Below are 27,092 nucleotides of genomic sequence, written 5' to 3' on the forward strand. Positions count from 1 at the left end.
AAATGAAAGTTAACAATTCAGGGGATTCCTACAGAAAAGAAGGTTGGAAAAAGTTCAGTTTGAGGATCCTAGGCAAAGCATTTTGATTGGCATATAGAGACCCTTGCATGCACACAAACGTCCATATTTGAATATTTATAGAAGGTAATCTGTCAAAATTACTGTTATTTTAATTTGCTAAGCTTGGCTGATTGCTGCAGTTGGATGTTAGTTGAATTCTAGATGAGAAACTGTAAATATGATCTGGTGTGGAACATGCTTTTTGTCCTTGAAGCTGTTTGGATATTCCTGTTTTTCTCTCTTCCCCTCTCCTCTCCTCTTTTCTCCTCCTCTCCCATTCCCCTCCCCTCTTTGCAGTGGGGCCTTTTTGTATTAGCTGAATTTTTTCATGTTCTTTTATAGGGAAAAAATTTAAAGTAGGGCGATAATGGTAAATATATGTAAATTTTTTTTAGTTAAAAAGATTTACTGACATTTAGTGATCAAGAATTGTTTAAATAGAGTTAACTATTTGTCTAGTCTTAGTTTCAAAGGAGCTAGCCCTGGAGAGTTCAAACCTAGGGATATATATCTCGTTAGAATGGCCTATGAGGTTTGTGTGAGATATATTTCATGTTAACAACAAGGAAAATATATGATTGTAGATAATGTTATTTCCTTCTTTTGTCTCATTTTGAACAGTTGCTAATTTCAATGACCCAGATTCAAGCAATAATCTCCTTCTTTGGAAATATCGTGGTTTCAGCAGCCTCTGATATTCTAGGGGAAGGAAGGTAAGCCATTTTCACAGTTAATATTGAAATAACTTTATTAATAAATCAAATTTTAATCTTTTTAAAAGTTAGGAACCCTTTTTCTCTTTAGGTATAGAAAACACTATTATTTATTGATGCCGTATCACTATTCCTCAAAGATTCCACTGAGACTACATTATTTAAGCTCTAGAGATGATACACTGACTTTCTAAAAATCATATGACTTTTTTTGGAACAGGACTATATTCTGTGCTTTATCTGCTAGGCTATCTTGTCTCTTTTACATAGCTCTTCTTACCTGGATAGTTTTATTTTTACACATATAACCACCTGACAGGACTAAGTCTTACTTTTTTTATTTTTTGTTTTTGGTGTTTTCATTTCTTTATCTCTTGTGAACTGTCCTAATTGGGTCCATTTTGTTGGTTATTACTTTAGCTAGAAACTATGTCAAGTACTCTGTCTCAGTGTTACTTAAGTAATGACTTTGGGGTTTCAGGAATGTGGGATCTCAGGAATATATTTTATGTTTAGCAAATTAAGAGTGGAACTTTTAGAGCATTCTTTCTGTCTTTCACAAGCATCGATCTTCATTCTCATTTAACAAACATTTTTGTGGCAGATCAACCTTTTTTCTAGGAGCTTTTTTTATAATCTTTTACTTGTTACTATGGTCACTTTTCCCAATTCTTTTTTTGACCATCCTGAAATTATTTCCCATGTATCTCATTCTAGTTCCTCATTATCCTCCTAAGAGAATTATTTATCCAAGTCTGTAGCTATCCTTTGGCTGAAGAGCAAGATTATTAATAATTCCTTAGAATGTTACCCTAGCTCCTAATTTTGTAATGGTTCACCATCTGTTCACTGTATAAAGGGCTCAGAAATGTCTGTTGCACCTAATGCATCACAGATGTGGAAATAATAATAAAATTTACATAGATATAAAGTGAACTCATGCTAATATACTCCCTTGTGTTTTGCCATTCTCATATTCTTGATATGTTTAGAGACTTATTTTGCTAAATGTTTTCAAATTTTTTAAGGTGAATTAGGTATGTTAATCTTATTTAACTAGCCTGCTTGTGGTTAAGTATGTTAAAACTCAGTTGAATAAAATCTAAGTCAGTAATATAAAAAGTAATGAACTGTTTTACAGTAAGATATGGAAAATTAACTGTACTTCTTGCTATAAGAAGAACATATAGCACTCTACAGTGGATAAAGATTTCCTAAGGAAATTAAATTTGCTAAAGGTTAATTCTATCATGATAGTAAATGTTGGGAATTGACATCCAAATGTCAAATTTCATATGCAAATTTTAGCTTCCTACTGATTTTTTTTCCTCTGGAGGAAGAATCTTAAAACTCAAAATTGTTTAGATGGGATTATATGCTATTTTAAGAATTAAGAAACAGGCTTTATTTTTATGCAAATAATTGAGCAGTGTGAATAACCAGTGGATTGCTGTACTTCCTGATAGATTTTTTTTTTAAAAAAACCCTTAATGGAAACTTAATATTCAGGTGTTTTTTTAGAAAATATTTTAGTTTGTAATAATGATGTGGGATCTAAGTGATTCCTACAATATTTGATTGTCCACAGTGTTTTTCATTGCTTCAGAAAGAAAGGATGCAGTGTATTGTTTAATAATTTTCGTTATGACATTTTATATATAGGGTAAACACTATGATTAATCATATTTTAGATAATTTATGTGCCACTGAGACAAATTCAGACCTCCATTTTTTTCTCTCCTTAATATCATAAGAGCGTTATATATCACTTTATCAATTAGTAAATGTGAAGGTAAAAATTGAAAATGAAGATTTTTTTATTTTCAGTTCAGCATATAAAGAGCTTTTAGAAATTATCACTCTATCCTAAGAACAAGTAAAAAACTGAACAAACTGAAAATTCAACATCTCTTCTTAGATCTTTCAGAGAAATGAGGTCACTAGCCAAACTGTTAACCCCCAAATTGAAGAAACAGGCAAATACAGAGAATGACAACTTATCCTAGCTGAAACCCAGAGCAGAAATTTCCAAAGGAATCAGTACTGGGTAGGAAAACATAAAGTGTAATTGATTAATTGCTGGAGGCTCAATGTGGACAAATCTGAGGTGAAAACTCCAGGGGACCCAATAATAGGTCATCCGCACACTTTCATGGTTTTACCTGCAGGAGTTCAACCAGGTCTTCATAGTGAGTATCAAAGAAAAATCTCCTAGTATTTCCCATAGAGAGAGGGGAAAATAACCATTTTGAAATATGCCAGGGTATTCTGTTTTTCTTTCCAAGATCTACCATCAAGAGAAAGTATTTTACCAGAGCCTTAACTGGTTAGGGTGTTATCAGAGCTTGACCTGGTGGAAGAGAAGTATCTTGGTCTAGCCTGTTCTAGCTGTTCATGTGGGGGAAGGGAAATATCCAATTCTAGCCACTTCTAGCCTCTTGTTTCTCCTGATGGTGGTGCGTGGGAAACAGAGAAGAACTTAAGATCACAGCCCAGAAGCACAGGCTCACTAAAAGACTGAGACCTAATCATAGGACTATGGCAGTTTTTCCTCCCCTCACACCTTACTACATTACTAAAGACCTATTTGTTGCAGTTCCTTTTATCCAGTGCATTATATCTGGCTTTCAACAAAAGAATTACAAAGCATACCAAAAAGCAAAAAACACAGTTTAAAAAGAGACCAGTCATTAGAATCAGATTTAGATATGGCAAGGATATTGGAATTATCAGACCAGGAATTTACAGCAACTATGATTAATATGCTAAAGGCTGCAATGGAAGAAGTAGACAACATGCAAGAACAGATGGATAATGTAAGTTAGAGAAGTGGAAATTCTAAGGAAAAAAATCAAGAAGAAATGCTAGAGATCAAAAACACTGTAACAGAAATGAAGAATGCCTTTTTATGGATTGCTTAGTAGACCAAACACAGCTGAGGAAAGAATATCTCTGAGCTTGAAGAAATGTCAGTAGAAACTTCTAAAACTGAAAAGAGGAAAAGATTGATTAAAAAAAAAAGCTAAAAAACAGGAAAAACATATCCAAGGACTTTGGGACAACTACAGAAAGTGTAACATATTCATAATGAGAATACCAGGAGAAGAAAGAGAAACAGGAACAGAAGAGATATTTGATGCAATAATGACTGAGAATTTTCCCAAATTAATGTCAAATTTCAAATCACAGATCCAGGAAGTTCAGAGAACACAAAGCAGAATATGTGCCCCAAAAACTTCAACTTAGACATATCATATTCAAACTGCAGAAAAATCAAGCACACAGATAATAATCTTGAAAGAAGCCAGAGGGGAGGAAAAAAACACGTTATCTATAGAGGAGCAAAAGTAAGAATTACATCTGACTTCTTTTCAGAAACCATGCAAGCAAGAACACTGAAATATTTAAAGTGTTAAGAGAAAAAAATGTAGAATTCTCTATCTTGTGAAATTATCCTTCAAAAGTGAAAGAGAGTAAAGACTTAGACAAACAAACATTCAGAGAATTTGTTGCTAGAAGACCTGCCTTGCAGGATATGCTAAGGGAAGTTTTTCAGAGAATGAAAATTATATAGGCCAGAAACTTGGATCTACGTTATAAAAAAGGGTGACCATTAGAGAAAGAATAAGTGAAGGTAAAGTAAAACCTTTTATTTTTTTTCTTCTTAATTGATCTAACAGATAATATAATTTCACAAAATAATAACAATGGTATATTCAATGATTATAACATATAAGTGAATGATAGCAATGATACAAGAGTTGGAAGAGAAGAATTAGGAATATAACTTACTTGCACTATCCATGAAGTGGTGTAGTGTTATTTGAAAATGGATTTGGATTAGTTATAAGTATATGATACAAAATCTAGGAGAACTAAAAAAGTGAAAAAGGAAGTATAATTGGCATGCTAAGAAAGAAGAGAAAATGGAAATTATATAAAATGCTCAATTAAAACCACAAAAGATGGAAAGAGAGTAGAAGACAAAAATAGGAACAAAGAACAAGGGCAATGAATAGAAAACATTAACAAATATGGTAGATATTAATTCAGTTATATCAATAATTACTTTAAATGTCATTGGAATACATACGTCAATTAAAAGACAGAGACTGTCAAAGTGGATCAAAAAGCAAGACCCAACTATATGTTGTCTGCAGAAACCCACCTTAAATATGAAGACATAGATTAGAAAAAGGATGGAGAAAGATATACCATGCTAACACTAATCAAAATAAAGCTAGTGTAGCTATATTAATTTCAGACGAAGCAGACTTCAGAAGGAAAATTTTCAAGGATAAGAGGAGCATTACATAAGGATAAAGAGGTCAGTTCTTCAAGAAGACATAACAACCCTTAATGTGTATGCACCTAACAGTAAGTCATCAAAATATGTGGGGCAAAAACTGATAAGAGAAAAAGATGAATTTACTGTTGTAGTTGGATATACCAACACTCTTCTATCAGAGATGGACAGATCTAGCAGGCAGAAAATCAGTAAGTTTAAACTCAACAGCACCACCAATCAATTAGATGTGATTGACATCTGTAGACTACTTCATCCAACAACAGAATAGACATTCTTCTCAAGAATGAAAATGAAATTATTGAGAAATTTCAGAGTTCTTTTTAGACTTTAATTTTTTTTCCTGTAGGGTTTACATCATAAACAAGTGATCAGAGGAAAGAAAGATAAGAAACTCATTTAAAAAATACAACAAACTGTCACCTGCCTCCCCTGTACCTCTTAAATATTCTAGGGTAAGAATTTTAAAACTGACTTTTTGGTAAGACTTAACCCTACCCCTGCCCCCCGCACCCCCGCTTGCCCTAAGTTTGGTATAATGAATGAAAGACATATGGAGATTACATAATTTTGTAAATGAAACCTAGTTTAACAATTTTTTATTCATGGACTACTAGGAATATTTTATACAACTCTTTTGGTTCCACATAAATATTTTAGCTCCATGTAACAAAAATTTGATAACTACTATGAAATATGAATCCCTCAGGGGCTGGCCAATATTCGATGATTATTGACCTTTGCTCCTGAATAATAAAGCTAGAGATATCTCACTGCCTTATTATTCTTTCGAGTGATCTAGAAGAGCAGAAGCAGATGAGAAACATCAGAGGCGAATTCATAAAGGAAGAGAATATTCTAATTCGATTTAGTAGCCTTTTTATCGATATTATACTTTGTATGATAGCTTGCCAAAATTTTTAAAGGAGAGATGAAAATGACTTAGGTTTGATTTTTGTTGTTGTTGTTTGAAATAATAGTGTTTTGAAGGGACTAGTTTCATTTTTTGGGATACTGTTAATGCAACAGAAGTCTCAGAAAGAACCTTTGGCACCCTCCATCCCCTTTCTTGCCTAAGACATTCAGATGGAAAGGCCTCCTCCAGGAAGGAAATCTTGGCATGTTCAGTTTAGCCTAATTTGAATTAAGTATGGTAGATAGGAAGGAGCCAAGCAGGCATTTGTTTACTAGATTACCCCCTGTGTCTTCTATATTACAGGCACTGTTCTAGACTCTGAGTGATATCAGTCAACAAAATAGACAGAAATTATTGATCTTATGGAGCTTATATTCTAATGGGATACAGATACTAAGCAAGCAAATAAGAATGCCAGATGGTTATAAGTGTTCTAGCAAAAAGTAAATACCTCAGGCAGGATATTAGGGAATATTGGAGGGGAGAGTGTACTATTTTTGTATAGAATGGTCAGGGAAGGTTTCACTGAGGAGTTGATAGTTGAGCGATGACCTAAATTTAATGAGAGATTGAGCTCTCTGGTGGATATTTGGGCAAGTGAGTTTCATACAAGTTCAAAAGCCCTATGGTGAGTGCAGGGTCATATTTAGAAATGTAAATTAATTGTGTAATTATTTGTTTCATTTTTGCTTTCCCAGTAAATTCTAAGATCTATTGAAACAGTGAGGATTATCTGTCTTGCTCATCATTGTATCCTTGGCATTAAGTTCTAGACAAATACATGGTAGGCAGTGAAGCAATGGATCAATATGGATGATTCACAAATGGAGAAGGGGAATTTTGGAGGAATCTTCCTTTTTTTTTAAAGTTTATACTACTAAAATATTTTGAGCTGCAAACATCATTTTAGGTCATAAGAAAACAAGAGCTTTTTAGTTAGAATGATTCTTCCAAAAATCTTTATTAATTAGTAGTAGCTTTCTTGGCATGGCAAAGATTTTTATCTCTTATCCTAACTATCAGTAGGGAATCCTTTGATTTCAAATATCTGGGCCTAGACATGGGAAGACACTTGCTGTGGAAGACTTCCTTGCAGTAGAATCTGGAATCACATAGCTGGGTTGAAATTCCTGTTTGACACTTGCTAGCTGAGTACAACCCCCCAACCCCCTCCCCTTACTTCACTTTTAAATACTTTAAATGCCTTGGTTTCCTTATCTGCAAGACAGATATCATTATTCCCATTTCAGTATTTTTTACACCATAAACATTTTCTCTTGCATGGTGGGACTTTTCTCATTAATTTTCTAATATACTACTCATATAGATCATTTCCTTTTTTTTTTTTTTTTTTAAGGGAGTTATTAAGAACACAGGACTTTGGTATCAGACATACTTGGGCTCAATAAAATCTTCCTTCTTAAAGTTACTTGTTAACGTGTGTTAAAGTTTTATCTAATGAGGGGGATGATCAGGAAGGCAAACTGCTTCCAAGAGTGTTTGAGCATCAGGAGTCGAAATATTCATTTAGAAAAGGAATGCCAAGATTAAATTGCTAAGCTACGTAGAAGTCTGGTTAACTTTATAAAGGACAAGGAAGCCATATCACCTTTGGGGTTAATCCTTAGAAAACTTGGAATGTAAAACATTAAGTTCAATTTAGATATCATCATGGTCTTTATCATCAAATTCAGTATTATCAAACTGGATTTCATCATCCTCTCTAGCACCAAATGTATTTGTTATTGACTATTAGCATGTTTTGGAACCTTGCCATATGCCTGCAGATTTGCAGCTTCATCTGCAGTGTTTTAAAATTACATCAGCTTTGTTATCCTAATGAGGTCTGGCAGGTCAACCAATACCATATCTGAGATATTTATTCAGATCATTTCTCTCAATTTTCCTTTGATATGGCATAACCTTTTTATACCATCAAAAAACATTGCTTCTAATAATCTTTTCCCTCAACATTTTGATGACCTGAGCTTACCCTTACTCATCCTCTTTATACACCAACTCTTTTTTTTTTTCAGATTTATTCTCATTCTTACCCTGCACTTGTTTTTGCCTCCTTTACCTTTATTTTTGGGCATGGCAATACCTTGGGGCATCACAGACTCCATTCCCGTGGTGGCACACAATACAAAGTAGCACGTGGTGCAAAGTGGAACTGCATGGGTAGAAGAGTTTTGAGACCGAGTGTTTCCGAGACATGCTCAGCAGCAGCTAATTTCTTTCCTTCCCTCTTCCCTTTCCGTGTATATTACTGTTTTTTAAGGTTTTCTAGAGCAGGTCTAGAGTAACCTTTACTTTTGTGCTTTCTTAGCCTCATTACAGAGTAGACCTACCTCTCTTCTTGGGTCTTTACCGAATGTCCCAAGGATTCAGTAAGGACTTTTCATCTTGCTTGTAATAACTTGAATGATTCTTGGCCCTGTATGAGCTCTGGGAATTATTCAGCTTTAGCTACTTGGTAATTTTTCTTTCCAAGTTGCTTTTGCTCAGTCTTTTGGGTTTTCACTTAATGCACATGCGGATTGGTATTCAAGGGGGTTATTATTATTTTTCCCCCATCAGTCTTGGCGTAGCTCTCTCACTTCAGGGAGTTCCCCCCCCCACCCCCCCCAAATAATTGTTGCCTTGGCCTTTCTGTACAGTGATCTCTTTTTCTTTTCAACTTAGCAATGCACTGGATTCCATTTGGGTTTTTCCTCCTACATACCAAAGTCCCAAAAATGCTTTCGGAAAGATAGCCCAGGTAATTTATAATTATAAGGCTCACCTATTTTGTTTCCTTTTTCTTAGGAATCAGTTTTGAGCTACCTGTTGTCCAGGGTCAGATACATAGTCGTCCAGTTTTTTAGTTGTTACTGGAAGTTAATTCTGGATCTGTTACTTCCTCATGGGTGAAAGCAGAGACCTCTTAACACTTTTACAATGAACAGTGATATTCTTAGCAAGTGATACATCTCACCTATTTCAAATTGTATTCAAATACTATTTGTAAAAATCTATTTTTCAAATGTTGCCTAAATTAAATTTATCTTTGTAACAGCATTTCTGTTATTCTTCCACACATAGCTGTAAATAAAACCTGCTTTGGTTGCTCTTCATCTAATATTAGTTAGCAGTCAACTGATGCATTAAATTAAGGTTGGTATAACTCTAATGATTTATAATAGCTGATTCTTTATGGTACTTCTGTGCCTCGCTGAAGATTGCTGGCTGTTTTATGGTACCTTCTAAAATAAAAACCAGGATTCCATAACTATAAAAACATCAACTTAAAAACTCTTGCTTAGTATAGGTACTTTTTATTAATAAAAAATATTTTATATTTCAACTTTTGAGATACAGCGAAATAGTATAAATTTAGTACTATCATTATTTCTTTAAAATTTCTTGTTAGTTGAAAAACACTGGTAATTGGCAGTAGAATGTAAACATAAATTGGTGTTATAGAGATTTAAGTTTCGAATTATGAAAAAAGGATGTGTTTGGTGAAGAACAATACACTGGCCTAATTTTTTTTTTTGAAGGTTACGAGGGGCTCATGAAAGAGTTAATGACTCTCATGCATATGAGAGTTGACTCATTTGGTCATATGAGCTTCATTCTTTATCATTAGTGCTTATAGCATTTTAGTTACTGTACTAGGTGCAAGGTACCTTACCTGGTAGTCATTGTGTATCTATGCTCTTCTTGGAAGATACTTGAAATTCTTAGGGGAATGTTTGATTTGTATGTTGTCTGCTCAGGCTTAACAAAAGACACTTTTAACTCTAGTATCAGAATTGTACATTGTAAATCTTAAGGAAATATATTGAAGAAATTTATAGCCATAATTTTTATATATCTCAAGGGATGAGGGTCAGGGTTATAATTATAGGTGAGAGAACTATGAATGCATTAATTCTGGCATGACCACAATATGTCTGAATTTGATTCTGTTACTTTTTATAATTTCTTAAAGAATGTTTCTGATACCCCTAAAAAATTACTGCTTCAAAAAAATCCATTGAATTTGGTGTAGTAAAAGAGTGTTTACTCTTTACTCTTTTTAGTAGATAGATATAAAATGCAAACATCTAATTATTCAAGATCTTTTAGATACTAATTCACTTGTGAGAAAAATTCAAACTGATATACGATAGTCACTAGATCCATTTGTCAAAGCTGCTTTTGTTTTTGGTCTGCTGTTGCTAAAAGAGATTGGTTTACCTCTTGTGTTGCCTAGGCAACACGGACGCACTACATTTCGTTCTCCTAAATAGCTAACCATTGAAATTCATGGAGTATGTCTGTTATTTTGGTAGTGTGTTCTCTCGTAACTCTGCCCCTTGTTCAGCCAAATTATATTGCTAAAGAGTAATAATCCCTTGATCAGCCAAATCATATTCTTTTGATTCATTTGGAGTCAAGAACAAGGACTCCATAGTTATACAGATCTGGCTGTGAATCTTGGTTCCTCGTGGTTTTATGAACTTAAGCAAATTACTTTACACTCTGCTGGTTTATTTGATATTAGTGTAGTAGTTGAGCAGACTCTGGAGCCAGTTTGTGAGGATTTGAATCCTGGCTCTGCTATTTTTGTAAGTATGATTTGGAGCAAGTTATACTAACTTGTCTTCCTCTTCTTTCTCATCTGTACATTTGGGATAATAATAGTACTTATCTGTAAAACACTTCGAGTAAGCCTGAACAATAAGTACTCAATAAATATTTGTTATTATTATCTTCAATAAAATCATGATCAATAAAAAAAATAGAGTTGTTATGAGACTGAATAAATAAAGTAAATAAAATGCTTTGCACAAGGACCCAGTACGTGTTCAGTAAGTGATGATACTACAATGGGATTGATGGTAATTATGATGTAGCAGATGTGTCCATGGAATAAACATAGACCCAAAATTTGTAACGGAAGAGACCACACTGGAACTCTGTTGCTAATTGGTCAAAACACACAGAGTGAGTTCCAGCATTCTGTTAAGTCACTGTACGAAACAAATCAACTTTTCTATCTCAGCTGGTACAGAAGATATGGTAGATGAAAAATCTTATCCAATAAGAATTCAGAATTATAATCTTACTGTACCTATTGTGATAAAGTACAGTTTAGGATAGGCCATACTCCATGGATGGCCAAAAAAGTACTGAGAAAACCTTTTATAAGGATATTATGTAAAACTTCTCCCAAAATCAAGAGTTATTCAGAAACTGTGAAAAACAGATAGGGAGATAGGATGTAGGCTGCTACTATTCTACCCAACCTTAAAATATATTTTCTCCTTCTTCTTTAGTAATAGAATGCAGATTTTTTTTTTTTTTTTGCTTAGCACATTGATGCCTTTGAGAAAAGACTATGTTTTCCAGCTATGTGATTAAATTTTGAGAAAAGAGATGAAAGCAGAAGTATTATGTGTGTGCTTGTAAAGGGTACCAACTTAGCTGGAAGAAACCTCTTTTTTTTGCAATTCATTTCTCTTCTTCTTTTTGACCTTTATTGAAGGTATTATAACTGGAGTTTTAGCAAACATTTTGGACCATGAGGAGATCTTGATGATGGAAGCCAGGCACCTGGAATGATGGAAGAGAAAGTTAGAAGCTTGGGTCCCTGAGGAGATTGCAACTACTATCTCTACATTGCCTATCTCTAGATTTCTTTTACAAAAGGAAAAAATAAACATTAATCTTGTTTAACTAAGCTACTGCTGTCTTGGGGTATTCTGTAATGTACAGAACACTAATAGTTTTTATAGGTTACTATCGTTAACTTGTTATGCCATTGTTAAATGAAGTATTTATAATTATGTAGATTTTTTTTTCCTGGTAAATCCTTCTTATTAATTACACTCGGTTCAAGTGTCTCCTCAAAATTTTGAATTGGCAAATATGAAAAAAAGTTAGAAAACTTTGAATTAGCCATTTTCTGTGGAAGAGGTTGAGAAAAGATTATTTTGGAGCCTACATAGCAAATGATTGATTCTTTTCCACTCTTTGATATAAAGATGATTCTAAAGTATTGGTATCTGGGCCCTCACTTCTTAATGGTTTCTGTGACACCAAAATAATTAATTTGACACGTTTAATTCAGTAATTTTGTATAGACAAAAGTTTAGTTGCCAGAGTTGAGAATTCTACAATCTCTTTATTCATGTCGCCTAACTTATGATTTGATTTTATTTAGTGTGGAATAGTGTGGAGTTCTAGGCCTAGAAAGACTATTGAGGTCATGTATTTCATTGTAATTTATCAAATGTGGTTCCTATATAGGTTTTACCTTTGTTTTTTCTTTGTGAATGTATTAATTCCTTTCCATATATTTCTGAATATTTCAATTTTGTCAATAGACACTTCTTTCCATGTCTTGGCTATTGTAAATAATGTAGCAGTGAACATGAGGGTACAAATATGTTTTCAAGATAGTGATTTTGTTTCTTTGGGATGAATACCCAGCAGTGGAGTTGCTGGGTCATAATGTAATTCTATTTTTAATTTTTTTAAGAACCTCCATGCTGTTTTCCATAGTGACTGCACCAGTTTACATTCTCACCAGTGCACAAGGGTTCCCTTTTCTCCACATCCTTACCAACACTTGTTATTTCTTATCTTTTTGATAATAGCCATGCTAACAGGTGTGAGGGGGTATCTTATTGTGGTTTTGATATACATTTCATTGATGATTAGTGATGTCGAGCACCTTTTCATGTACCTGTTAGCCTTTGTAAAAATGTCTATTCAGATCCTCTGCCCATTTTTAAAATGGATTGTTTGGTTTTCTTTCTATAGAGTTGTGTGAATTCTTTACATATTTCGAGTATTAAACCCTTATCAGTTATATGGCTTGCAAATATTTTCTCCCTTCCCATAGGTTACCTTTTCATTTTGTTGATGGCTTCCTTTGTTGTACAGAAAGCACTTTTTTGATGTACCCCACTTATTTATTTTTGCTTTTGTTGCCTTTGGTTTTGGTGTTAAATAAGAAAAAAAATCATTGCCAAGATTGATGTCAAGGAGGTTATAAGATATTATGGTAGAGTCTATAGGATTAAGGAAAGGTTAACAGTAACTTCCTTATTTACTAATAAATAATCATAGCTTTTATTTATCAAGTCTATACTAGATGCTAGTCATTATGACTAGTACTTTACATACCTATCTAAATTCTATACTAATATATTCATTTAAACTAGCAAAACTAAATAAATAGAGAGGGTTAATAGTCTGACTCAATCGAAATATAATAATAGCTATAATAATTGTCATTAATATGTTTTAACTCTAATTGGCCCAATGAATGTTATTAACTCTAATTTATAAAGAAGTTATGTAATTTGGTACAGTCACACAACTGGAAAGTAGAGGAAATGGGCAAACATTGTTCTAGTTGACTCTAAAACTCACTCTCTGTTAAACCTCTAATGACTATTATTGTTAAATGTTTGTATCTGTGTAGATGTTTTAGTAATTGCTTTAGGTATTGCATTAAAAATATATAACTTACCACAGTCTATTGGTGTTGCTATTTTACCAGTTTGAGTAAAGTGTAAAAACTTTACCTATGTAAGTTTCATTACCTTCTTTCATTTATACATCTTAAATATTTCCTGTGCATATATTTAAAATCATCACAGTGTTATACTTCTTTTGTCACCTGTAAAACAATGTGGAAAACTTGAGAAGGGGAAGTCTATTATATTTATCCATATTTTTGTTCTTTCTGTTGTTTCTTCCTTCTGGGAAAAATGAAGCAAAAAGAAAACTCAAGGAACTCACTAACGTGTTGTTCCTTTAGTCCCTGGATCCCTAGCAGGTCTGCCTTTTCTTTCCACCTTTCATAGTCTTGTATTTGTTTTATATAGCATGTCCAGGGTTTTTGGGTGTTTCTCAGTGGAAGGAATAGGGACAAGTGTGTCTTCTCTATCTTGGTCTGGAATCACTTCACTGTGCCTTAAATATTAAAAAATGAAGTCAGATGGAGTTTGTATTATCTAGTTAACTGTACTATTTGAGAATGAAAGTTTGAGGCTTTTAAGTCTCTGGATCAAATTATACTTGACATATTGTAGTTATATAGTTGCCTGTCCTTGGGTAAAAAGTATGTGTAGAAAAAGATTTTTTCCCTTGCAATTCTTATAGTCAGCAAGTTTTTCTTAATAATAATAATAATAATAATAATAATAACAACAACAACAATAATAATAATAAAACAGCTATCATTGATTTTAGTTCTGCCAGTTACTGGCTTTATGACCTTAGGAAAGTTATTTAATCTCATTATGCCTTAATTTCTTCCACTGTAAAATGAGGATGATAGTACTTACATCATAAGGTGGTTGAGAAGATTAAATAATATTATAATTGTGAAACAATGAGGAAATTGTCTAGTATTCAGGAAGCACTATATTAATGTAGCTATTATCATACTTAGAATTATAGGCTCATGTGATAGGAATTATTATAGTCATTTCAAGAAAAAATTCAAGCTCACAGAAGATAAGAGGCTCTATCTGATTCTTTACTAGTCCAAATCTATATTGGTTTACACACAGTTCTTCCTGACCTTAGAGCTTATATTTTTCAAGGTGTTGCGCTACCTATGAACATCATCAAATCCCTCTACATTCTGCATTAACTACATTATATCATGTGTATTTATCTTCATACTTAACATTTTAATTGAGCAATAGTATCTCACCAATGGTTGTACCACAGTTTATTTAAATTTCTCTTATTTTAGCATATATAAATTGTTTATGCCACCTAACTGGCTCATGTGTTACTGAACCAAATACTAGCCAATTATATCATTTTAATATTCTTCATACATGTAGTAGTAAAGATTAGCCTTTAAAAGGATTTCATGCCTCTTATATGATGATTAAAATGTAGTTTTTAAAAAATGAATCCCATTAGAATTTTCAGTAGCATAAAATGTTTATTACACTTTTGAATCTGTTATTCTGTAGAAACAGTTTTAGAGCTGTTTGAATCTGAAAGTTTGAATTTATATTGTTCTTTAGAAAGAGTTCTCTAGAAAGATTGTGCATCTTTATTCATTATTTGTATGTGACTTGAGATTATTAACTGTTAAATGTAATGTTTGAAGACTGCAGTTTATTTACAGTTGGCTTGAATGCAAGTCTTTGGTTTGAAATTATATTTGGATATATTTCTCTCTGAGCATCTACTTTTGACATTTTCTGCATATAAAAATAAATGAATAAACATATGAAAATGACTTTGAATCTTAGTTCTAATTCTTCTAAGGCTGGTTTTTATTTTTATTTTGCCTAGAATTTTGACTGTAGGCATTAAGTATATGTACACTTGGGTAATATTCATGCATTCACTTTTTCATTTGTTCAATATTAATAAAGGGGTTGCTCTGTTTTATTTACTGTATTCTAAGTCCCTGTTCTATTGGTAAATACTGTTTAGTATAGGAAATAAATAAGTCAATAAGTGTTTTGATAGAGAATAATGGGATGGTGAGTGCTTTTTTAAAAAGATAACGTGTTGTAGCATTCTTGTGGAGTCTTGAAGTCATTCTTTCATTCTTTCTTGCTTTCAGATTCTCAGTTTTGTTCTGGAGCCTACACTTAGGGATAAATCCTGATTAGTCTAAGCCATAATGCTGATTTCATTCCACTCGTCAGTGATTGAATTTGCAAGGGACAGGTGACTCAGTTATGGCTAATAAGATGTGCAAAATCTTCTGGGGGAGACTTCCATCATAGTTTCCTTTCCTTTAAAATGGGACAGACCAGAAGAGATTACCAGTTGTTCTTTTACCCGTGGTTACATGTGGCTGGAATTGAGGCAGCCAACTTGCTACCATGAAGAGAGCTAGCCTGAGGTCAAAAGCTGAGGTCAAATGCTAAGGGGGTAGAACAGAAAGATGAAAAGAAATTTTTGACTATTTCATGGAGCAATTGAATTAACTACATTTTCTCAATTGAGAAATGAAAATTTTCTTCTTTTTAAAGTCATTTTGAGTTGGTTTTTCTCTTATTCGTATCATAACTTCATAATTTATACAAGTTCTCAGGGACTGTCTCTTAAAACAGGTGACATTTAAGTAGAGATCTAAATGATAAGAACAAGCCAAAGGAACTACAGTTTTCAGATAGAAGAAATAGCAAGAATGAAGGCCCCATGATAGGTGAGAACTTGGCATTATCTAGAAACTGGCAGAAGGTTGGTATACTTAGTTTCTAATGAATAAGAGAAAGATAATAGTAACTAATTATAAATTGTGGTACAGTTTACAAATCACTTTTACATATATTATTTCACATGATCTTTACAATTATTCCCATTTTATAGTTGGGTAAACTGCCCATGTGTTACAGCTAGTGATTGATTTGAAATGGTTGCTCTTTTTACTATATCACCCTGCCAATCAAGTATATGTTGTATACATACTTGATAATCAAATAAAATGGTAAGGTATACATTTCATTTAAATTTATTAGTATTACCATTTTAGGCACTATTAAATTTATTTAGGGCTGAAAGTAAAGATGCCAAGCCAGATTTCTGGACCCATTTGAATAGTATGAATTATATCAGTAAACACACCTGGTGTGTTTATCTTGAATTGAATCAGATATTCCTGATAGAAACCTCATAAATGTGATTATGTGTTTGTACTTTATTAACTAGGAAGATTAATTTCTAAGCTATCCACTGGTTTCAGTGAATAAAGAGTATTTTGTGCTCATGTGTTCAAGATGCTTGGCATTTTAAATTCATATGTGTATATACTGTGATTTTAGTGACAAGCAATGTGAAAGTATGATAGATGACGCCATAAGTAATGAATGAAAATTGGATTTTATAATCCTGGTAGGGGCTATGTGAAATTTTTCTTTTTCTTCTGCCCTCCCCTCATTTCCACTCCCATGCCCTTCTCTCCTCCCCTTCTTCCATCTCTCCCTCCCTTTCTTCATTCTACATTTCAGCTTAGTTAGTTTCACCAGGTGCTTTTATAGAAATAAAAATTGATTTCAACTAGCGTTAAAGGGCCAGTTTAATTTGTGATACTATTTTTACTTGCTTTTTCTTATTTCTTAAATTGATAAACATACAGTTTTATAAACTACCATTTTCTTATATATGGAGGATGGACAGTAAGAAATATTTTAAATAAATTTTATAAAAATACTTTATTTGAATGAATTGAGATCAAATGAGAAGCTATTTAAAGATATGTTCTTGGGTTAATCTAGAATTGAACTGAATTATATATATATAGCTCTTTAATTATTTGTAGTTTATAATTGATAATTAGCTTTTCTCTAAGAGTTTTATTTCTCTTTTTCAACCTGATGCCTTTAGAATATAACAGTCTCCTTAACCTCTGCTAAATTCTAGTAGTCATTTGTTAAATTTGTTGAATAAATGATTATATTTTTCTGTTGAATTTTTCAGTTCATTCAGTTGAGTTGAGTTACCACAAGAAACACTCTGTAATGATAATTTCCTTTTTACTCTTTTCAGTTGTTAAGAAAATAAATTCTTCTAAAAATGATAACTCTCTAAACTATATATATTTATTACAATTCAGGGAATCATTATTATTTTGAATATTTATGATCATTTCTTTTGCTCTGAGAAAAGGTTAGACTGCTAAGAAAATTCATCAGTGTTTCTGTGGTTTGCTAATTATATTACTAGTTATTTGAAATGTGTGGAAAATATAATTTTCAGATTAACATTTGGATTGAAGTTGATTATAGCTATAGAATAATTATTTTTGAAAATTTTTCATTAAAAGTAAGAATGTACAATGATGATTTTGAAAAAAAAATCTATTTCATTGAAATTCAAAATGTAAGCACATAATTTAGCCCTTTAATGAATTAGCACTCTTCAGTTATTGGCATTTTGAGTTACATTCACAAAATGGAGATCATTTAAACTTTTTCTTAAAATTTTTAACTTTATTGAAGCATAATTTATATCAATAAAATGTACCCATATTAAGTGTACAGTTGGATGACTTTTCTTAAATCTATACCTTCATGTAACTGTCATTTCTTTTTTTAATTAGTTACCTGCTTGCTCCATAGCAAGCGCTGGTCTGATTTTAGTCACTCTGTATGTTTCTCTGTTCTAGAACTTTGTATAAACGTGTATTCTTTTTCTGTTCCTGGCATCTTTCACCAGGCATATTTTTGAGATTCATCCATGTTGTTTGGTAGTTTTTTCCTTTTTACTGCTAAACAGTATTCCATTCTTTGAATGTGTCACAGTTTATCTAGTAACCTGTTGGTAGATACTTGGATTTTTTCAAATTTTTGATGCTTATAAACAAAGTGGCTGTGAACGTTTTTGTACAAGTCTTTTATAGACATATATCTTCATTTCCCATGAACATACCTAAGAGCGGAATTGTTCAGTTATATAATAAGTATATATTTCACCTTGTAAGGAATGGTCAAACTTTTTTTCTTTTTCCATTTTCTAGAAAAACTTTTAGAGAATTGCTGTTATAGCTTCTATAAATGCTTAGTGGAATTCACACCTAAAGCTATGTGGGTCTGGAGTTTTCTTTGTGGGAAGGTTTATAAATACACATTTAACATCTTTAATAGTTATTAGGCTATTCAGTTTATCTATTTCTTCTCAATTGAGCTTTGATAGTTTATTTCTTTTAAGAAATTTGTTCATTTTGGGTCAGACTTTATTGATCCAAAGTTGTACATAATATTCCCTAACATCCTTTTGTAACATCTGTAATGATGCTCCCTTTTTCATTTCTAGTGTTGGCAACTTATGTCTTCTTTTTTTCCCCCTCGATGAATTCAGCTGGAATATTATCAATTTTATAGATCTTTTCAAGGAACTCATTTTTGGTTTCATCAGTTTTTCCCTGTTTTATATTACATTGGTAGAATTTACATTATGAACCTTTTACCTGTTTCAACAAACTTCAAATACTATCATACCTCTTGAAATATAATGTGGAGATTTTAAAACCATATTCTTTTTATGACATTGCTGTAAATCTTATAATACTTGTCATTATCTTAATTGTAAAGAATCAAATTTATTTTAAAAGAAATTAAAACAGAAAAAATTTTATTTAAACTTAACCGTACATTTAACATGTCTGTTTAAATGCATTGTTTAAAGTTTCTGTCTGCAATCATTTTCTTTCAGCCTGAAAAACATTCTTTTAAATATACCTTGTAGTGTATATCTTCTGGCAACAAGCATCTTTTAGCTTTTGTTTTCTGCCTTTATCTTTTAAAAACATTTTAGTTGGGAATAATTTTAGAATTACAGAAAATTTGCAAAGAAAGTTCAGAGAGTGTCCATACACTCTTTGCCCAGATTTCCCTAATGTTAACATCTTACATAGCCATGGTGCATTTGTCAAAGCTAATTAACAGTGGTGCAGGATTATTAACCTGAACTACAGACAGTATTTGGATTTTACCATTTTTTCCCACAGTATCCTTTTTCTCTTCCAAAAACCAACCAAGATACTGTGTTGCATTTAATCTTTATATCTCCTTAGTTTTCCTCAATCTATGGCAATTTCTTAGTTTTATATTTTTTATGACCTTGATAATTTTGAAGACTAGAGGCCAGGTATTTTGTTGACTGTCTCCCAGTTTGTGTTTTGTATTTTTCTAATTACTAGACTGGAATTATGAGTTTTGGGATGAATATCACAGAGATGAGGCACCTTCTTCAGTATCATTTAGAATTTTCCATTACTGTAAAAATTTTCCCTGTAATCTCTTTGTAATCAGGCCCTCCTTATACCTTCAGCTGTTGGCAACCACTTATTTATCTTCATCCTGTGGTTTTCCCTTTCCTTTAATGTCATGTAAATGAATCACACAATATGCAGCTTTTGGTTCTCTCTTCCTTCACTTTGAAAAATACATTTAAGATTTATTCATTTTGTTGAGAAAGTCAAGAGCTTGTTCTTTTTTATTATTGAATTAGTATGCCTTTGTTTTTGATATATCATAGTTAAATTCATTCACCTGTTGAAGGCCATCTTAATTTTTTTCCCTCTTGTTTTTATCTGTTATATATAAAGCTGCTATAAATATTTGAGTATCAGTTTTTGTGAGAACATAAGATTTCCTTTTTCTTAGGTTTATATCTAAGGAGTGGGAATTTTGGGTAAGTGTATTTTTAAGTTTGAAACCTAAAATGAAAGCCTCTTAAAACACAGGAGAAAATATATGTCACCTTAGATTTGCATGAATTTTTAGATATAATACCCAAACCATAATTTGTAAAAAAAAAAAAAAATCAATTATATTGTCAAAAAATTAAAACTTTTTCTTTGTATAAGACACTGTTAAGAGGATGCAAATGCAAGTCATAGACTGGGAGAAAATATTTGAAAATCATGTATCTCATAATTGTATCCGAAATATATAAAGAACTGAAATCTCAACAATAAACAGTCTAATGTAGAAATGGACAAGAAATCTCAATAGACACTTCACCAGAGAAGATATGTTGATGGGGAAAAAAAAAAAAAAAACACATGAAAAGATGATCACATATTCAGTGTTATTTGTTACAAGGAAAATTGAATGCAAATTGAAACTACATTGAGATATGACTATACAACTATTAAAATTGCTTTAAAAAAATTGACAATACCAAATGCTTCAGAGATTATGGAGCAACTCTCATTTATTGCTGGTGACAATTCAGAATAATGTAGCCACTTTGGAATACAGTTTGGCATTTTCTTATAAACGTACATTTTTTTATATGACCCAACAATTCCACTCCTTGGTATTTAGTTAAATGAAAACTGACTTTGACGGAAGCCTGCTTTTACTTTTGAAGATATTTTCACCGGATAGCAAAGTATAGTTTTGCCATTTCTTTGTCTTTTAGTACTTGTAAAAGAATGTTGTTCTATTGTCCTAGCTATGCTTTTTTCTGATAATAAGGTCCCGGAAATTCTTTTTACCTTGTTATGTACTTTATCCCCGTGACTATTTTTCTCCTCCAAATTACGGTTTATTTATATTTAAAAATACTTTGGTAATTCTGCATATGTCTATGACTAAGCTTATTTTTGATATACTTTGCTTCAAGTTTAATGACAAGTTTTATTCTGGGAAATCCTTTTTCAAGCTGAATGCCCAAATGGGGAAATACCTGTAGATTTCCAATTGCCCTGAAGTCAATAAATTGCTTTCTTGCTAATGATGATGGATGACTTTTATTTGAATTTTATGACCTGAAATATTTTCAATTCATGATGATTGTTACTATAAGGTGACACTGCTGTGGCGAAAGCTGTAATACACTATTTTTGAAGATAAGTGCTGTAAATAGTGGCTGCTTTAAATTTTTCTTTTTTATCAACACAACATTTTTTCTTTCTACCAGATAATTTTCTTTTTGACATAACATTGTATTAGTTTCAGGTGTACAACATAATGATTCGAAATTTTATATATTGTGAAATGATCACTACAATAAGTGTGCTTAACGTCTGTCACCTCTTGAAGGCAGAGATTTTTGTTTGTCTTGTTCACTGCTATAACCTCCAGTGCCTAGGACAGTGTCTTTTATGTAATAGGGAATCAATAAGTATTTTTGAATGGATGAGTGAATGAATTACGGTGTTATATAGATTTTAGGTAAAATACATGGTAGATTTGTTCTAGATGCTTTACATTCTAAATGTTGATAAGAACCATGCTGTATATTTTTTTATAGTGCAGTTTTGCTAGCACAATATTTTTTTAGGTTTTTTATATTCTGGAAAAGTCTATTTTTGAAAGATATTTTCGTTGGGTATAGAATCCTCAGTATGATAGCTTATATATCAGAGTGAATAAGCCGAGAGAATATGAGCAAGACAGAAGTTTCAGTCATTAGAATCTTATCTCAGAAGTGAAATCCTATCATTGTATCCTATTTAAGAAGCGAGTCACTAGGTCCAGCCCACACACAGGAGGAGGAGATTATATATGGGTGTAAATACAGGACACAGGGATCATAGGCAGCCATTTTAGAAATTACCTACAATACTACATGTTACATAAATTATATAAAACATAATTGGGTCTATAAAATAACGTAACTGTTAACATATATGGCATAATAACTACTTGTTTGCAAAGTGCTTCCCATAGATTATTTTAAGCCTCTCCCAGTATTTTGTGGGAGAGGCAGTATGTATTATATTCATTTTACAGATAAATTGAAGCTCTGTGAGGTTACCTAGCTCTGATGTAGCAGAACCAAGACTCTAGTCTCGGTTTTTTCAATTCTGGCACCCATATTTTTAATCTCCATATCTTGTCAGCATTAAGATAGAAGTACTTTTATTGAGCATCTCTTACATGTCAAGTATTATAGTAAATGCTTTATATATATTAACCTCATTTAAGCCTCACAGTAGCTCCATTAAAGCTCCTGATCTTAGTGGTGTTATATTCTAGTTTCCAGGTTCAAGAAATCACTTTGAAAAATTATATATTTTTTTATTATAGAGACATTAAACAGATAGAGCCCAAAGAGTCTCTGTAAATACCAAAATAAATGAATCATTTAAATGTATACTACCTTAAAAAAATGTTTTCACTAATTAAATAAGTTTGTGGAAGGAAGTCTGACACATTTCAATCCATTTAATATTCTGCAGATGAAGGATAGTATGTGAATCTCAAACAGGAATGAATTCATAAATACTTGAAAACAACCTACTCTGAGAAGAAATCTCAGCAAACATTACTATACAAATTATAGTCAGAAATTAGCTCATATAGTTAATGTTGAAATATTTTTATTAATAAATTTGGTGTGTTTTCACTAATAAATTTTTTCATAAATTGAGTGGCTTTATATCAAAGGCTGTATATACTTTCTTCAGTCTTCCCATTGTCTTTGCAAAATGAATCTTCTAGATGAGGACAGTAAGACAAAAGTAAGGACACATTATTTTCTTATGGTTAAAAGGTAACCATAAGACTGTTGATATTATGGCCTTTAGGCCAGTTTATTTTAATCATTTAAGGGTTATTTTGTCAGGAATATGTTGACAATAATAAATCTCAAAGTTTGTGAATGATTTTATTTTGAACTGTTTTTCCCATAAAAGAGCACTGTATCACTTTCTACATTTGGATTTGCTTTCTTAAGTGGGATATAAAATGCAATTGAAGCTGATGTGCTTCAATGCTGTCATATGTCATGCTAGCATATGTCATGCTAGCATATGTTGTGTATAATATCCCTCACTCATTAATTCACTAATTTATTTACTTAAAAATATTTATTGGTACCAAGTGCCAAGCACTTCTCTAAGTAGTTGGGATACATCAATCAAGTAAATGGACAGAACTCATGGAATTTACATTGTTGTAAATGCAAATGTTGGTGTTTTTTTTTAGTAAATTTGAGGAAGGAATAATCTAGCCTAATCCATATGAACCTTTGCTTGTGTTTTTTGGAGTGCTTGCCAGTTGCTTAATGACTGTGATAACCTTTGCTTGGCTAATATACATTTCATTTTTAGAATTTATCCTAAAAGTGACAATTTGCCTATCACCTGCAAAGTTAAGTGGTATAATGGCAGCTGAGCAGTGAAGTGGAGTTCATATAGGAATGAATTCATTTACAGAGAGAACATGTTTCTGTTTGAGGTAATGGAAACATTAGGTCAAAATATGTAGTTGAGTACACTTTGTTTGGTTTTGATTGATTATTCAAAGATAAATATACAAGCTCTTATACAATGATGTAAAGAAGAAAGAAAAGTGATGATGATGCTTAGAAGATTTTCAGGCTTAGAGCAAATTAATTTATCTGGTAGAATCCTGGCATACATGGTCAATTTAATATGCAGACTTGAAGCTTTTAAGGTTTTTACTTATTATTAGGCAGTTAGGTCATTTGCCAGCCTCTTGGCCCATCAACAACGTGTTTCCTTGAATCTCAGCATGAATCTCAGTGTATGCTATTTTACATATCCCACATAATTTAAATACATTTCTTACTCTTTCCACAGCATGTAGAGTCCATGAAGCACAGGACAATAAAGATTCCTACTCATACCACCAGGAGGATCTCTTTGAAAGATTTACCACGGGACTACCAGAGACACTAAATTGTCTGAAACATCATGTTTTGAAACAACAGAAGGCTACTACCTTTGCATTAACAGGAAACAGAGATAAGATGTTTTCAATTCTTTGAGCTTCAGGAAGTCAGGGGAGTGAGCTGAAAATCTGAAAATGCGGCCATGGACTGGTTCCTGGCGTTGGATTATGCTCATTCTTTTTGCCTGGGGGACCTTGCTGTTTTATATAGGTGGTCATTTGGTTCGAGATAATGACCACCCTGATCACTCTAGCCGAGAACTGTCCAAGATCCTGGCAAAGCTTGAACGCTTAAAACAGCAAAATGAAGACTTGAGGCGAATGGCTGAATCTCTCCGGTAGGTTCTAAAACACTGAAGGAAGACTGATGAAATATTGTACTTTGTTTTTAGGTGCAGGGTTTCATTCAGCTATTAAAAAAATACTTAATGGTTTCTATAAACAGTTTTTGCAAAAATTTAAGTATCTTTGTAAGATACTTTTTATACCAATGATATCTATGTGTTTAACAGAGAATTTCTTCATAGTGGCAAATCTTATTTTGTATATGAATTTTAATATAGGAAAAACTATGCCATTTTTGTCCTTTTATTTATAATTATCTTCAGCATTTTGATAATTTTGATACATTAAATACCAACTTTATATGATTTAAATTAGTGTATGTTAAATTTTTATGATATAGACTATAATAAAAAATTATAATAATTGAGAGGCTGGGTTAGTCTAAACTATAACATTAAAGTGAAGAAACAAAAATTCATCCTTAAATAAAATAACTGGATCTGGAATCTAGAGAATTATTATCATTGGGACTTCTAGTCTATTAAAAATGTGACATGTATATGATAAAAGGCATCAACTGTTTGGAAAAACAAAGTCTTGTATTTTCAGGGAGCAAATGAATATAGTGTTAGATAATCTCTGTATTTATGTTCAAAGTTATTGCGTTTAAAAGTTATGTGATATCTTCAATTTATGTATGAAGGTAATCATGTATTCAATGCTTGCTACATCTCAAGAAAGAGGTTCAAGATTTCAGAAGATGATGAGCTTGAGTCATTACTCTAGAGGTGGTAATTAATCCTATGGGAAGAAATGCAGGGAAAAAGAGCACAAAGTTAATTTTTTGAGAAACAAACGAATTAAGGAGTGGAAATCGTAAACATACTGTTGTGCATAGAGCCTTCAGGGAAGGTGGGGAGGGAGCGGGGAGAGAGCTATGTTGTGGAAGCTGAGGTGCATTTGGGACGGAAGTATATAGCTGGCAGTGTCATATTCCTTGAGGCTTTAGAGAGGATGTTCATGGCCCTCCCCTTCCCTTGCTTCCTCACCCTCACTGCACTTTACTCTTTCTTTAGAAATCAGTTCTTTCCCTTTGTTTAGTTCCATAACATTTTTCTTCACCATAATATTACTTTTAATTTTTGATGTTCTATGGAGACAATTCTAGGTGTTAAGAGTTTTACAACAGTGAATGAAATGTCGCTCCTGTCCTTTGTAGTAGTAGTACCATTCAGCAAGATACAAAGTAGTCAAGGATTAGAAAGTGGACAGATAACTTCTTGAATCTGTAAATCATTTTATTTCCTTGTTGGGAAGAGCCAGGGAGGATCATGGATAGTGTGATCTTTCAGGAGAGTCTTACTCGATTATTATGGGAACCAAAGATTGATAATTTATAGGTTAGTAGTAATAGCTATCATTTATCAAGAGTTTATTATATGCTAGGTACTGTGCCAAGGACTTCGCATAGATTATCTTATTGAATTCCACAACTTCCTTATGAGATGCTGTTTTCATAACTATTTTATGGATGAGGAATCAAAAGGATATTAAGTAATTTAGTTTTCACAAGGTCACACTTTTCATAAGTGATACACTTACTTTGAATCCTGGCAGTATGACTCAAAAGCCTGGGCTCTGATGAACTGTATTGCCTCTCTGAATAGAAACTAGAGAAAAGTCAATGATTCAAAAATCTCAGCTGAACATTTACTATATAAGATCACCAAGAGTAGCTGCGGCTCTGGTTGACTTTGGACTATGGTTTGATCATTGTAAAATCTTGTTCTACACCATGGGAATTTTGCTCTCCCAAAATGGTTTTGCCTCTTAACAATTTAGGCTCATAAATAATTGCTCACTTTTCTCCTAATTCCAACTTTAATACTGATACTTCAGTGGGATTATTTCTGACTGCCAAGTATCTTGTTCTTATTACATAAAGGAAAGCTTGCCTTTAATATGGTTTGTTCCTTCTGCAAATAATCTTTGAGTCTCATAAATAATTTTCTTTATATTTTTTTCACATTGAAATTAAATTCTCAACTACTACATTCAAATCTAGAGATCAGCTTCTAAGAGGTGAGACAATATATCATTCTGTAATATCATAAATACAAGCTGAAAACAGACTGAGCAAATGAGCCCCTTTTTATACATAGATATATAATTTCAGGAAAATAAATAATTATTTTCCCTTATTAGGGAAGAAAACCTCCTTTCGCCCTTCATCAACATTACTGGTTAGGCCATTTGTGTTTCATCCAAAGGCATTTTATTTTAGAGCCTTTGGCATAAAAGGAAGAACAGTGAATGTGCTACTGGTATTGATGTTTTTTCCCTCTTGTTATAATATTTTGTACTCAGTTTGTTACGTCGTAACAAGAAAATGTGATAATAATCGAGACTATATAGGATTAATTCAGATTTCTGTAAAACTAGGTCATTTATTTGAGATAAGGCATGTGGATTGGAATAGGAAAGCAATCCAGAAGCCAGAAACTATAATTTTTAAGATTCAGGACAGTAATTTAAAAGTAGATAACCAACCGTTCAAGTAGAATTTGCTAATTTTGTTGATAGTACTACAAGTTTAGGAAAGTTATTTAAAAATGATTAAGGGATGCAAATGTTTGAGTACAGTGTATAGGAAGTTGTGTGTTTGTGTTTGTCTTATTCTGACTTATGGATGAATAATT

At 32.4% G+C, this 27,092-nt stretch overlaps 1 protein-coding gene and 1 pseudogene across 9 annotated transcripts in view; one reads left to right on the forward strand and one right to left on the reverse strand.

Annotated features, from left to right (window-relative positions):
* FUT8 (fucosyltransferase 8) overlaps nucleotides 1-27,092 on the forward strand; it is a 195,936-nt gene that overhangs the window by 52,841 nt on the left and 116,003 nt on the right. For 7 of the 9 annotated variants that reach the window (XM_025049113.1, XM_006915132.3, XM_015591966.2 and 4 more), the window contains 2 exons: nucleotides 682-773; nucleotides 24,018-24,446. In XM_025049113.1, coding sequence (XP_024904881.1) covers nucleotides 24,244-24,446 — 203 coding nt within the window. In that variant the 5' untranslated portion in view covers nucleotides 682-773; nucleotides 24,018-24,243. The remainder of the gene's footprint in view (nucleotides 1-681; nucleotides 774-24,017; nucleotides 24,447-27,092) is intronic. The other 2 variants (XM_015591970.2, XM_015591969.2) reach the window with 1 other exon arrangement.
* Nucleotides 7,655-8,091, reverse strand: LOC102882479 (annotated as a pseudogene).

This window comes from Pteropus alecto, unplaced genomic scaffold, assembly GCF_000325575.1.
Source record: "Pteropus alecto unplaced genomic scaffold, ASM32557v1 scaffold276, whole genome shotgun sequence".
NCBI classification, from domain to species: Eukaryota; Metazoa; Chordata; class Mammalia; order Chiroptera; family Pteropodidae; genus Pteropus; species Pteropus alecto.